The sequence below is a fragment of the Hippocampus guttulatus genome, chromosome 13, assembly GCF_054856545.1.
Source record: "Hippocampus guttulatus isolate MCC_2025c chromosome 13, RoL_Hgut_1.0, whole genome shotgun sequence".
Taxonomy (NCBI): domain Eukaryota; kingdom Metazoa; phylum Chordata; class Actinopteri; order Syngnathiformes; family Syngnathidae; genus Hippocampus; species Hippocampus guttulatus.
This window is the reverse complement of record NC_141273.1, coordinates 15,334,523-15,348,024: the sequence shown is the minus strand read 5'-3', so window position 1 is coordinate 15,348,024 and position 13,502 is coordinate 15,334,523. Positions and strand designations below refer to the sequence as shown.

The 13,502-nt window shown below is 44.5% G+C and overlaps 2 protein-coding genes and 1 non-coding gene across 5 annotated transcripts in view; 2 read left to right on the top strand and 1 right to left on the bottom strand.

Annotated features, from left to right (window-relative positions):
- The first annotated feature begins 1,847 nt into the window (after positions 1 to 1,847).
- Positions 1,848 to 10,686, top strand: LOC147196563 (guanine nucleotide-binding protein G(I)/G(S)/G(O) subunit gamma-2). Of its 2 annotated transcripts, none has more exons than XM_086126560.1 (5): positions 1,848 to 1,971; positions 3,836 to 3,913; positions 7,603 to 7,674; positions 9,063 to 9,158; positions 9,841 to 10,686. In XM_086126560.1, the coding sequence occupies exons 4-5, from the start codon at positions 9,072 to 9,074 to the stop codon at positions 9,967 to 9,969; spliced, it is 216 nt and encodes a 71-aa protein (XP_085982686.1). In that variant the 5' UTR covers positions 1,848 to 1,971; positions 3,836 to 3,913; positions 7,603 to 7,674; positions 9,063 to 9,071; the 3' UTR covers positions 9,970 to 10,686. The 2 variants fall into 2 exon arrangements, with proteins under 2 accessions (XP_085982686.1, XP_085982685.1); XM_086126559.1 differs by having other exon boundaries at positions 1,876 to 2,039.
- Positions 10,687 to 11,687: 1,001 nt separating this feature from the next.
- Positions 11,688 to 11,770, bottom strand: trnal-cag (transfer RNA leucine (anticodon CAG)). Its single transcript has one exon. It is a non-coding gene; the product is annotated as a tRNA-Leu (tRNA).
- Positions 11,771 to 12,043: 273 nt separating this feature from the next.
- The window catches only part of dusp23b (dual specificity phosphatase 23b), a 47,793-nt gene continuing 46,334 nt past the window's right edge, over positions 12,044 to 13,502 (top strand). For both annotated transcript variants that reach the window (XR_015102609.1, XM_086126558.1), the window contains exons 1-2: positions 12,044 to 12,208; positions 13,073 to 13,343. Coding sequence is in view for 1 of the 2 variants with exons in the window: in XM_086126558.1 (XP_085982684.1) it covers positions 13,074 to 13,343 (270 nt within the window). In the remaining variant the exon portion in view is untranslated. The remainder of the gene's footprint in view (positions 12,209 to 13,072; positions 13,344 to 13,502) is intronic.

Genomic DNA, 13,502 nt, shown 5'->3' with positions numbered 1-13,502 from the left:
TTAGCGCAAAGGAAGGACCATTGTGTTTCTGTGCGTGGACTGCAGAATATTTTTTCTAGTTCTGGGATGATTAACAGAGGCAAAAAAAAAAAAAAAGATGGGTTAAGGCAACTGTTTTTGTCAAACTTGTTGTCAACTGCTTCTTCAAGTGTTCCCGCCTTGGCCACCAGGGGGTAGTACAACAGACATAGGGAAGGATAAACATGGAGACCAAAGAGACACCAGAGCTCAACTCCTCAGCAGTAATATTAGTCGTTCTTCGCTGAGGATAAAGAATGGATCCCTGTGAGTATTGTTAAATTGTCTGTCAGGTTGCTTTGCCCAACCGTTTCCGTTCCATTATCCGTTGCTTAAAGGGTTATAACACCACCACGTATGTCAATGGTAATTGTTAATTAGCATTAAGCTAGGCAGTCTTCCCTTAAATCAGTAGTTATGCTTTATAAAACCAATTTATTTCTTTACTTTTTCTTGGGTGTATTTTTTTATACAATACAATGCCGCTTTTCTTGATGAAAATTGCGTAACGAAGAAATGTTGGTGCCACCGTATAAGCATTGCTTACACATGTTTATTGGAGAGGAGAGGATGCTTGGATTTCATCATTTGTGATTTGTGACCATCTGGACCCCCCGCCCCCCTTCCCAAAAGCCCCCCCATCCATCCATCCATGCAGGCAGCTGCTGTCCTGCCCCTATGCTTCGTGGGATTTAGCTATGCTGCACAATCACAGAGTCACCTAATACTGCTACACACACACACGCACACACGCACACACACTGTACAGTGCAGTCATAATGAACTAATTCCATTTGATGGAGGTGCTAAAGCCTGGTTTTGAATGTGAAGACATCACAAACCAAGGCTCCGGCTAATTCAAGTCGAGAAAAGAGTGGGGGGCGGGGGGTCTGTGTTGTCGTCAGTGACGACTCTGGGAGATTCAGAGAATGGATTTCCCCTCTCTGTGTTGCCATGGCGACAGCCCTGGATGGAGCATGACTGATTTCGTGTACAGCTGTGCACAGCGCCAGGGGAGAGAGAGGCCAATGTGGCATACATCTTATAGGAAGTACAATAATATGTACAGTGGGTTACCACTATTCACGGTGAATCGGGAGCAGGCCACATTTAGCGTAAACCTGCATATGATTGATGTCGATGACATATTCATTGAGATTCAAATGTGCTTTTTTTTTTCAACTCCTGACCCCCCCCCCCTCCCTTTCCCAATTTTTAAACAAACGAGGATATAAACGTGGAAAGAAGACCCTGTTGAAGAGGGAAACATTTTAATTCCAGGAACCAGTTCACACATTTCACTTTCAGCAACTTTATCCAGGAAGGAGGATTTTAGGATGAGATTTAGTGCCTCTTAGTACTCACTCAGAAATGTTTAAATTAACGAATTAATTAATTATTTTTTGACTCAACTTTTGATTGGATCTGCTTTGTTGAAAAGTGTTAGCCTGCGGGAACTAGCAAATAAAAATCCTGTTCAACGAAAAGCATGTCCAGTAAAAAAATGTTTATAACTGCCTATGTTTTATCGTTTCGACTACAAATACACCACCAACTATGATCTCAAAACACTTTCCAGCTCTTCTTTCATGACTGTACGCTTAAAAATAAATGGTCTAAAGCTAATTTGAGTTCCATGATTGCACTGTAAATGTGCTATTTCCTGCTTGTTCCGGTATTTATACTTCCGTACAAAGGTGGTTATATATCACCGGGAGGGGGGCCCGATAAATATTTAGTTGACATGACTGATCTCAGGATGGACAGAGCATGCTGGTGATAGCAGACAGAGAGAGGAAGGGCGAAGAGGAGGAGGCGGAGGTAAGGTTGGTTGTGGGGGTATCTTCTTGCAGCCTGGCTGGAGGGTGGAGACTGTGGGAGCGGCAGACGAGGAGAGGGAGGCAGGGAGGATCTCAGCCAGGGAGAGCAGGGAAGAGGCAGGACAGCGTGGATGTAAGCTCGTCTCCGCCTTGACTGTATGTGTTTTGCTGCCACGTCGGGTAGACGCGTTGAAAAAAAAGGTAATTTTTTGGGGGGGGGGGTGTTGTTTTTGTTTGACTATTTTCACTGAAACCATGCCACGGGGTGTGCTCTGGCTTGATTGATTATGATGATGCTGACGGGTTCACATCAGGAATCCCCCCCCCCACCCCCCCACCCCTACTCCCTGCTCGCAGAAAGAAAAATTCCCTCTGCTGGATGTAAGTCAAGGATGAAAAGGGGGTGTTACGGTGGGCAGGGGTAAAGCTCTGATCATTCCGGAGCATTTTCCTTCCTCGAGTGTCATGTCGTGGTCAGAGGAGGATGGGGGAAGAGGGGGGGGCAGGGTCTGTTTTGTCATAAAGCATACCCAAGGAAATTGTACGCAGCACAAAAGCACCGTCGTGATTTCGCGCAATCTCTTGTGATTTTTGCCCCGCGTATCCCGGCCCGTTTGGCATTTCGTTTCTCAAGGCCACCGAGACCACCAAGACAAAACAGCAGAGGTTAAAAAGTGTTGCAAAACATCGGAGCCGCAAACAGGACCGAGATGACGAGGGGAATGGTGAAGGGAATCGACGATCCCGCCGGCTGAGCTGCTGGTTTGTGTGCGATCCGGGTTTCAACAGAAAAAGCGGGTTTGTCAAGGGGGTGTAAACGGCCTCCGGGCTAATAGTCTTGGAAGGATGACGTTGAGCTAAAGGCGCCAACCTTTTTTTTCCCTTTGTACTCGCCACACTTGTTTGCTCCTGACATTTGTTGATTTTTGCTTTGGATAAGCTTTGGAGCACAAGCAGGACGGAGTTCGGAATCCAAAGACCGACAGTACATCGATAAGTCTTTCTCGAAGTGAGTCGACTAAAAGACTTTTCGGCGCCAACCAACCGAGTCGTAGCTGTCCTTTGAGACAAAAAGAATGGATGTTTATTCAGGTCTTGAAGTAGTTAGGTCTGTCGGAAAGTCTCAAGTCTTCTATCAGGAAATCCTTTCGACTGTCAAAGTCATGACGTACCAGACAGAATGATTCTTGCCTGGCCCGTTTCTCAGAGGTCGAGTTGTTCCGAGGTGGCTGTAAGTTTCAAATCTACGAGCAATAAAGAATTTCAGATTCTCAGAACTTTTGGCATCCGGGTCAAGTTAGGATCGACGTAGAGTAGGCTTGATTGAACCAAGGCCAGAAAACAAAACCAACCAACCACGTCTCGGTTGGTCTGGTAGACTAAAACATGAGCTGCTTCTCCGAGTCGTAAAGCAGTCGGGAGCCGAACAGGAACTTCAGACAAAATTTCCAGTGGTCCAATGCAAAGTCTCCGTTTGGGAATGAATTCAATCTGACCAGCTTGACTTTACAGACAAAGAAGATCGCCTGTTTTTGTATTGATGTGAAGACCCAAGTAGACGAGTCTTGATGGAACTGAGTCCACCAAAACGATTGACCCAAACAAACCAAGTTTGTTTCGGTCTCAAATTTGTAAATCGAAAGGAACGCAAAGGTAGCGTTGGCAAGGTTAGAGTATACGCATGTCGCCTCTGAATTGAACAGAGTTCAGATTCTGAGGTCTCTATACTTCGAGGACTAGCTAAGACATCTGTAGATGAGGCTTGATGGAACCAAGACGACTAAAAGATCGACCCCTGTGGGTTGTGACCACGTTTGGATTCAGGGCCAACCCTTGAGTCTACTGGAGTCTTTTCAAGGACCTTTAAACAAAACGTTCTAACAAACCAACGACGTCTTCTGACGATTTCTTTGAGTGTCAAAGGAGGCTTTGCTGTGTGACAATCTGAAAGTCCTGGTCTAAGTCCTTGTCACCTCAGACATATTTTACTTTTCCAGGACAAGATCAAGAAGATTAAAAAAAAATCTTGGATGTTTCTTCGAGTTTCTGGGACTGTTTCAAGTGGTGCTGTCAAGGTAAGGTTCAGATCAGGAGTCTTTTTGGTCTCCGGGTTAAGATTTGGAATCAAGGACACTTTGGAATCAGAGACAGGCTTGAGTTCTTCGCAGCAACTAGCCAAGTAATTCTTACGTTATTTAAGATTCTATGTTATCAAGTCCCCCCTCAAAAAGTTAGTCCCGAATGCTATTAACCCTGTAACCTGATCACATGATAAACTGTCCAACTGTCCCCGAAAGTGTTAAGCAAGTCTAATGGTCTCAGTTGTCCAGGTTGAGTCCGTGGATTTTTTTTTTCTTCAAGACTCGGCGCTGTACTCTGAAGACCTCGTTTCTGAAAATGTCTCAGGTTTTCTGGACCCATATCTTTAAATTCAAAGTCTTGGGTTCGGACACATGTCCCCAGATTGGGGCTGGGGGTTTTAGTGCCTTTGTCCAAGGGCACAAAGTGAGTGGGCAGCTTCTGAAATCACCAATTCCAATTTTCCTGGAAGTAGGTCCCTCCAGGCCTGAAGCCGAGTCTTTACGGACAAGTTCTTGAGCAAGTAACATGCCAAGAATAAGATTCTCTGCGATCAACCAGGAATGGTCATTTTGTTTCTGGTTTGCCAGTTTTAGTCCAAAATATGTCAGAACACATATCGGCGTCTCCGCGGACCATGACCATCCCATCTGCTAAAAATTGAAAGAAAGATTCCTTTGAGGACTCCAGAGTCGCAGGACAGCCCCCCGGGCCCCCCTGCACTCTCAGCACAATCTAAACAAGGCCGGATGTTTGTCATATTGTTAACAGCCCGGCAGTCTGACACTGTTATTCTTGGCTGGCTGATTGGTTCCAGAGGAGACATACAGTATATTTATCTCCGCTACACTTGCAGCCACAAAGTTTCAACTTCTACCTTGTCTCTTAACCTAAGAACTGCAAGGGGGATCTTTCACATCCCCAAAACCATCCAGTGCGTATTTGCCACCTTGAAAACATGAAAGTACCCCCTCAAATTGCATCTGGCGCTCTGTCGTCGCTGCTCGTTGTCATTGTTTCTACCCCACTTCACCGCTGTGCCGTTACATAACGCAACATTTCAAGGTTTTTTAACCCTTTTGGAGTGTGAGGCAATTTTATTATTTTTTTAAAAATAAACATTTCATGCTTGTAGGATTGTTCTTGATTGGTTGTTGCTCCTCGATTCCCACAGAGAAGACGTAGCAGGACGCCGGCGTTTGATCTGCTAAACATAAGAGAGCACAGTTGCGCTCCCTGGAGCAATAAGCCTCCTCCCTGCTGCCTCCTCGATTCCGAGTAGATGCATCATTTCCTGGGCCATTGCGTCCTATCCAAACCCACACCCCTCCACCCCAACCAACTCGACGCACCCCACCCATCCTTCTGGGGACGAGATTAACCTCCAAGATGCACGCAAACACCACAATGTATAAGACAGGATGGGCAAGGGCGTGCTGAGGGTGTCGCAGATGTCCGGGCTAATGGAATGATGACGGGTGGCGGTGGGCCCACTGTGAGTCTTGATTTACTTGAGGGTCATTTAAGAAAAAAAAAAACGGGATTTATTTCATTGCCTCCGCCGAGTGTGAAGGCGGTTTATGGAGGACAGACGATGTCATGGGGACTACAAGGTGGAAGTCTCTGAAGTGGCGTGAACAAATGATGCGTAGAAAGCAACGCCGCAAGCTAATGTAGCGTTGTAATGACATGTTTGGTCCTCTAAATATCTTCCCTCATTTGTCCCATTTGTCAAAAAAATAAATAAATAAAATCAACTTTACAAAATAAATTATAACATTCATGATGTAATAAGCCTTTGAGGGACAGCGGTTACTTCAGCGGACAGCTTATCATGTGATCAGGTGACAGGGTACATGAAATTCATTTTTTAAGACGACATATGCCGGAAATATATTTTGAATATGATTTATATTTCGGGGATTTTTACCTTCTGACATGTAGGGAGTCTATTCTTCTGTTTGGTTGATTCTGTGTATAAACAATCAAAGAGCATAATTTTCTGTTTTGAAGGATCTGGCAAAATGGGGGCTGGTATCGAAATGTGTGAAGCTGCAACGGCTGTTTGATTGGATGCTAACATCAGGCCTCTGATAGCCCAAGTGAAAGGGAAAGGGAAAAACTCAGTGATGTTTGACAGGCTACTTTTGAGTATAGGAGGGGGGGGGGGGTGTTGGACAGGGTGGGAGAAGCGGAAGGTGGTGGTTGGGGGTCTCTCTATGTAGACCCTGGTAGCTTAATCACTCTTCCTCCAGGGTCCAGATGGACACATGTTTAATTACCATGCTTTGATGCCGCACGACGAGAGGACACTCCCTGCCTACCGATGGTCTTAATTTCTCTCCGAGACACGAGGAAAAATATCGTCAAGATAATTAGCTCGAAAAGGAGGATGGGGGATCGGAGAGCGGGATGGGGGCGGGGTACAGAGTAGTTAGATCTCAGAGTAACAGATTGGCAGTCTCGATGGGGGCAGCAATTACATTTTCCTTGGCGGCAAGTCTCCTGTGGCGCCGGTACGTCATCACACGCGTGAGTGACGCTGCCCCACGCACGCAACACATGCTTCACAACCGCGCCAGTTGGCTCACCCCAATCACATCCCAAGCCCGAAACTGTCATGTTCCTTTCCTTTATGACGGAAAGAAACATCAATGATGACAAACCTACAAAAGCGGCTTCATCCACCCGCTTTCAGCCATCCGAGGAGGCGGACATTTTAGGGCAGCACCCTCCCCCCCTGTGCTGTCGACTGAAATTGACGACATTGAGCTTCCGGGCTCGCATTGCTCATGTGACAGCGAGGCTGTGGGCACTTAGACGGTAATTTCAGTCGACAGCAGGGGGCGGTGCTGTATATGTATGTACGTATATGATGCAGTACAAAGTACAAACAAAACACCAACCATATTTTCTGATAGTATAAAGTTAAAGCACATCAAAGCAGTTTAGCAAGTCATTTTCCACATGGCCACTCCCTGTGAGGTTAACGCGCAGATGCCCGTAAGCAGATACAGTCACAAGTTGGTGCTCACGTGACTGCCGTTTGCGTTTGCTGAGTCAACATTGGGCAAAATATGCAGAAATATGCTAAATCCCAACATTTTATGCTTCTCCTCTGAACACGAGTTTGCATTTGGTCGCTGAGCAAAGTTTATTTTGCTGTTTGGCGCTTTTGAGAAGTGAGATTTCTCTCTCTCTCTCCCTTTCTCTCTCTTTTTTTTTTTCTCCTAATGGATGCTTTTCTGCTGCGCCGCATCAGTGCTGAATTTACGACAGCCGGAATTCCCTTCCTCTGCAAATCTGCTCATGCGGAGTAATTGGTCCATTTTTCAGAAGCAGCAGACAGTGAGCATCACGTGTCCGCGGACAATGACGCCATCGAGGCAAGGCTAAAGGAGGATGAGCCACTTAAACCAGGGGTGGGCAACCTAAAGCGCGTGGCCCACAAATGGCCACATTTGGTGAAGCTATGGAAAGGGACAAAATCCCACAAACCAAAAAACAAAATATCGGATTGCCAGTGTTTCCGACAAGGCAGGCTCTTTTTTTTAAATCCCTGCATTTTGAGTACGCATCCTGTATTTCGTGGAAATCAGACGCGCAAGTGGCGGCTGTCGCTATTGTGCACCGGTGCCGATTGCACACGTTGTCACATTTTTTTTTCTTCCCTTCTTTCTTACAGAGAGGACCGAGCTCAACTCGCTGACTTGAGCTGCAGACACTGAGGCGGTGCGCGGCGACGTGAGCAGACGAGGTAAAGTCGAGCTTCTCTTTGCCAACGAACGGTCGCACGGTGCCAACCGGTTGCGATAATTGGTGACTGGAGACGAGCACGAATTGACCACCTGTTGTCCATTTTATCCTTTATGATGTCCCATGACCGTTAGTTGTTGGCACACACACGCATGGTCATCTGAGCCATGACACGCTCTCCTCGCCAACTAATTATCATTTTAAAATCACACTCATAGTGCTTCACAAAAAATATTGCAGTTTTTTTTGTTTTTTTTTTATTCAGCCCCTGAAGCTGGTTTTACTCGGCAGTGTGAAATTTGGTGGGCAAGTGTATCCAGAGTAGAAAATATCTTCAGAAGCCGTTTCTAGAAAGACACAGGAAGTCGGCCATTTTGGTTTGAAGCGGCCATCTTAGGGGAATTTTGGACGGTTCCACCATGTCCTTCCAAGGCAGACTAAACATATTGTCCACTTGATACTAAATTTGAACCGTGTGTACTTGACAGATGTGTGACACTTGTGAAAGTTGTCGTCACTGCATGCAGGCACAGCATGTCAGCAAATTTGAATGATTTGCCATAAAATACAAAGCTCATAACAATAACTAAAATGCACAAAGTCAGAGCCAAACCTAATGTCTTGAAAATTCAGACCACAAAGCCAGTTTTATTTGAGATTTAGTAGGCGTGTCTATCATGAGTGGACCCATAAAAGTATGTGACTTTTGAAGACTAACAAGGACAATAAAGTCCTAATTTTGAAAGCGCAACGTGGTAGCAATCCACTAATTCTTTTTCAACGTCTCCCCTGAGTTGTGAAACAATAACCTCAATACAAAAGATGACTTTGACTCGTCAATCACGCTCGAGAAGGAAACCTCGACCCCATTTTCATTCGGGAGGCACAAATGTGTGCTCACGCCGTTCCAAATCATCAACTTTGTCTCTACTCAACAAAGAGAATAATTAAATTTAAAATAATTAGTTTCACACAGCTAATTAAGACATAAAGAAGTGTCCATTATATGTTAGCATTTGTCGAGCTTCTTTCTGTGTAAATATGTAATTTCTTCATATTATACAGGGTATTGCTGCAGCCTCTGAGATGAGCTCGTGTGTTTATTGATCCGTGTCACGTTTATAAAATATGTGCACAACCGGGCCGTACGTATTCCTGGCATGACTCTCTATGCAATGATCTCTGTGAAATGGAGCTGTGGACAAAGCAGTACCCCTCCCCACCTCATTCACCCTCAGCCCACCTCCCCGCCACCGCCGCCCCCAGCTGCCTAGCAACTGAGGCCATAAATAAAATGGCCGCATGTGTGTGATAATACACCGAGTGTGGGTGTGTAGCGCGCGACGTACGACGGTCCGGTTGACGTGACCACATTCTGTCCCGTTGCAGACCGTGCACATGGCGAGCAATAACACAGCCAGCATCGCACAAGCCAGGAAGCTGGTGGAGCAGCTGAAGATGGAGGCCAACATCGACAGGATAAAGGTGAGCCGAGTGGGCGTGACCGTGACCGGTGCGTGACTGTTTTCATCTTCCCCAATTAGCCTATGCTGGAGCATGAGGAATTCTGCCTAGCAACAAGTGGCTAACGTGTGATGTGGCCAGTTGGGAAAGTGTGATTTTCACTCATTTCATAAAATATATGTTTATTTTTTTATAATTATTTAATAAAAATAATGATGACATTAAAATGTGCAGGTATTTTAATTAAATATTTGAGTTTTGTTAAAAAGGAAGTCAAGTAAGGAAATTCTTTCTGTGCCACCACTAGTCACACGGTATTAAGCAGAAAAATCCACCAGTCTTTGTCCATCTCAGAGGGCGGCCACTTTGTCTTGTACTACCACTTGCCGTCCACTGAAAATGACATTGCAATGCCTAATGCGATGTTCAGACTGAATGTGAAACATGCGGCACGTGTGGGGTCTTTGTAGATTCATGGAACACATTTGTAACTTAAGTCACACAGTTTTAGATTCATGTTACCTGAATTATTTTTACAGATTTGTGTATTAAAATGCATATTGTAAATGGTTTTGCGAGAATAATGGTCCCATATCCTGTTTTTTTTCCCCCCCAAACCAATAGCAACATATTTTTGTATTAAGAGTTAACATTTGGACCTAGATATTTATTTTGACGTCAAGGTTTTGTTTTGTGATTTTAGGTGTCGAAAGCAGCAGCAGACCTGATGTCCTACTGCGAAGCGCACGCCAAAGAAGACCCGCTGCTCTCGCCAGTTCCCGCCTCAGAGAACCCTTTCCGGGAGAAGAAGTTCTTCTGCGCCATCTTGTAAAAAAAACAACAACAAATAAGTAATGGTGACATCACTGACGCCATGAACGAAGTTTTGAACGCGGACGTTGGGGTCGGGGTAAGATGTCGAAATCTTAAGGAATCTCATCTGTGGATGAGAAGCATCAGAGGCGTTTGTGGTGGCTTTTTTTTGCGGGGGTGAAGCGTGTCGAGAGTCGGTGCTTTGATGATGATGCTAACGGAGTGATGATGGACGACTCTTCAGGCTGTGACGTGTGCAAAACTAGTTAACTTTTTGTGTTTTTTGTTTAGAGGTGTGCGCGTGTGCTTGTGTGTGAGTGTGTGTGAGTGAGTGTGACTGACTGTCGCACAGTAGGACTGCAAACTAAACGTTCTCTCCCTCCACTAGATGCCACCTGACGGTTGAAACTATGATTTCAGTGGTTGCTCTTACCCGGATATATCTTTCTATAACTCTATGTGGTTTCTTTTTTAATTTCTATTTTTTAACATCCATAAAGTTAGTGACAGCTTTTCAGTGGGATGTTTTGGAACACTCTGTGGTGTGATTTTCTTCTCGACATACAGTGCAGAGTAAGTTTATGGGAAACAAACAAACAAAAAAATTCCGTCTACGGGGCGATCTGTTTAATGACAATGTGATCAAGTCTGTCTCCTTTCCCGTCACACAAACCTTCTTTCTACTCTTTGTACAAAAACAAAACGATACGCGAGTAAAACTGTGATGTGCCGTAAAGTGTGGGTGTCTTCTGCTTCTTTTCGTAACCGCATAAAACAAGCTGCAGATACTTAAATGTGATAACATTGAGAAAACATTACAATTACGCAGCAGAAAAATACAACAAAATATAAACCAATTTCAATAAAACAATATATTAATGAAATACAAATCCATTATTAGACTAATAAAAGTGACTAAAATAGTACAAAGCTTAAAAAAATACAACAAAAAAAAATAGTACCGTACAGGAAATAAATAGCAAAATAAAATGAAACCATGTTTAAAACATACGAGAAAACATTGTAATTGAGTAACATTCTTTGGGTCTCCTGGAAAGTGTGATGCAAAAAAAAAAAATGCAAAAAGACAAGACCTAATAATGTATATACCTGTAGCCTTTATTTAGGTTCATGGCATAAAAGCTACAAAAAAGCTAGCTAGCTGTCGGGACAAAAAGAATGTGAATGTCCCCTGGTGGTCGGTTGCTCACATGGCAACAATTACTAAAGAACTAAAACATTGTTTTTCTTTACAGGTTGGACCTTTTTTGTTTGTTTGATAAATTAAATCTACAGTTAACGAACACATGTTTCAGTTTAATCGACGAGGACCTGTGATGACATGAAAAGGTAAGCAAGCGCTGTTGGCAAGAGAGCGGATCTGTGGTCAGTTTAGTGTTTATTTATTTCTTTTTTAAATGGCCTCAAAATAAGAACATAAAGGAGAAATGAAAACACAAACATGTTTGTTTTTATAAAAACAGTTGTTGTTCCACGTAATATCGAGACCAATTCTAAAAGTTTGACGGCTGCCCATCGACAAGTGTTTTCCCTTAGCTTTCAGTATGGGGAAAGGTAGCTTGCACCAACGTCTAAAAATATACCTTTTTGAACTTGACGGCTACTTCATGTGGACAGATTAATTTTTGAGGGTTACCAATTTGAAACACACTTGTGTAAATAGGAATACAGTAATCCCAAAACTGACACATTTAAAAACGGAATGGAAAAAGTTACTGTCAGAAGTGGGATTCGAACCCACGCCTCCAGGGGAGACTGCGACCTGAACGCAGCGCCTTAGACCGCTCGGCCATCCTGACAACTGAACAACTGGCGGCTATATAATTAACTTAAAGTTGACAGCCGATGCTCAACCAGCTGAAACATTGATGGTCCAGTCAAAAATGTCCCACCGATCTGATGCCACGTTCGTGTCAGATGCCCGACATAAATGAATAATGCTGTACTCGAAATCCTGTGCGTGTGTGTGTGTGTGTGTGTAATCGATCAGCCAGCTCGCATAATGTCCGCCATTTTCAATTTAAAAAAAACCCTCCTAAAATGGCCCGCCCCTGTTCAAGGGTTAGCCTTGGGTCGGCTGTTCCGTTACTCCCCCACCACGCTGTGTGGCAGACCTTTACAAACGTGCAATTACGTAACAAGCCGCTGACGTCCGCACCGAAAGTCCAGTTTGCATAAATTTTGGGACGAGAGGACGCCGCCTATCTTCCCTTCGCCCGCTTTTGCTCTAAAAAACTGTGAGTTTAAGTCATTGATTGCATGTTTGCGCTGGTCCGTTATGTGACACTTGCTGTTAGCCTTCGCGTAGCGTGTAGTGCCATCATGTTTTTGCGCTCTTCCAGATTTCCCTGCTCAATTCGACTTCATTTCTCGCGAGAGTTTTCTGTGTCTGTTTGGATGCTGCTGAGCTCGTCCGCTATGTTTGAAATGAGTTCAAAGTACCCAAGTCTCATTTCTTCAGCGTTGCGGTGTCCGTTTAGTAAGCCCAATTTATTTACATTTACAGCATTTTTTGCCGAAATTAACGGATAAAGTGAATATTTGTTTCATTCGGCGTACATTCTCGTGGCCTCGCCATATCTCGGAGATTTCGAAATGTTGTCGAGAACGGAAGTCACAAAGGGTGCAGGTGTGCACACAAAAGGCAGATTAATCATTGAATGTCGAGTGTTTGAATAGCGTTTTGTGTAAACTAATTCATGCGTGTTCGGTCAGGTACGGCCACAGCGCAATGTTCAAACAGGTAGACAAGCAAGCTGACATACCTACAATAGACGCGAGTGTTAGGAACACTTTTCAAGTCGTTATAGTTTGAGGAAAAGGACTTGAACGGAGATTTATTTTTTTGGGGACGGCTACATTAGAAAGGTCGACAAACCTGGTAAGTCAGTTAAAATCCACTTTCATCTCTGCAAATTGGAATTGTGACATTTATGCTAACCATGCCAAAAACATAAAATATGCGTTGTTTTGACTATTTATATGCCAATGGCCATTTTTAAAAATGGGTCAAAACCATGTCGGTGTCATGTAAACATTCCCCAAGTTCCCTCACATCTTCCTTTCCTGGAACCTACTAATGTCCCTTGTGTTCTTCTCAGGATGGCTTCCACCCCGCCGAAAAACTTCTCATGGGTGGACCCAGGAAAAGTGGCCGGGCTGGCCCTTCCCAGGATGACGGCAGAGTACCAGTATCTGCTGGACCAGGGCATCCAACACCTGGTGTGCCTGTGCGAGTGCAAGCCGCCCAATTACGACACATGTCCTAAGTTGCAGCTGCATTACATCAAGATCAACGACTTCACTCCACCGTCGCCGTCTCAGATCGATAAATTCCTCGCCATTGTGGACGAGGCCAACAGCAAAGGAGAGGTACAAGACTTCATAGACGTCCAGGGGTCTCGTTTAGCCATGTTTCTGGTTCCGTCTGTTTTGCCACGGGACATTTTGCATTGGTAAATCCTGATCAGTTTCATGTTCTTGTGGTAACAGAACAGCAAAGTGTAGCCAATCAAAATTCAGTAGCGCCTC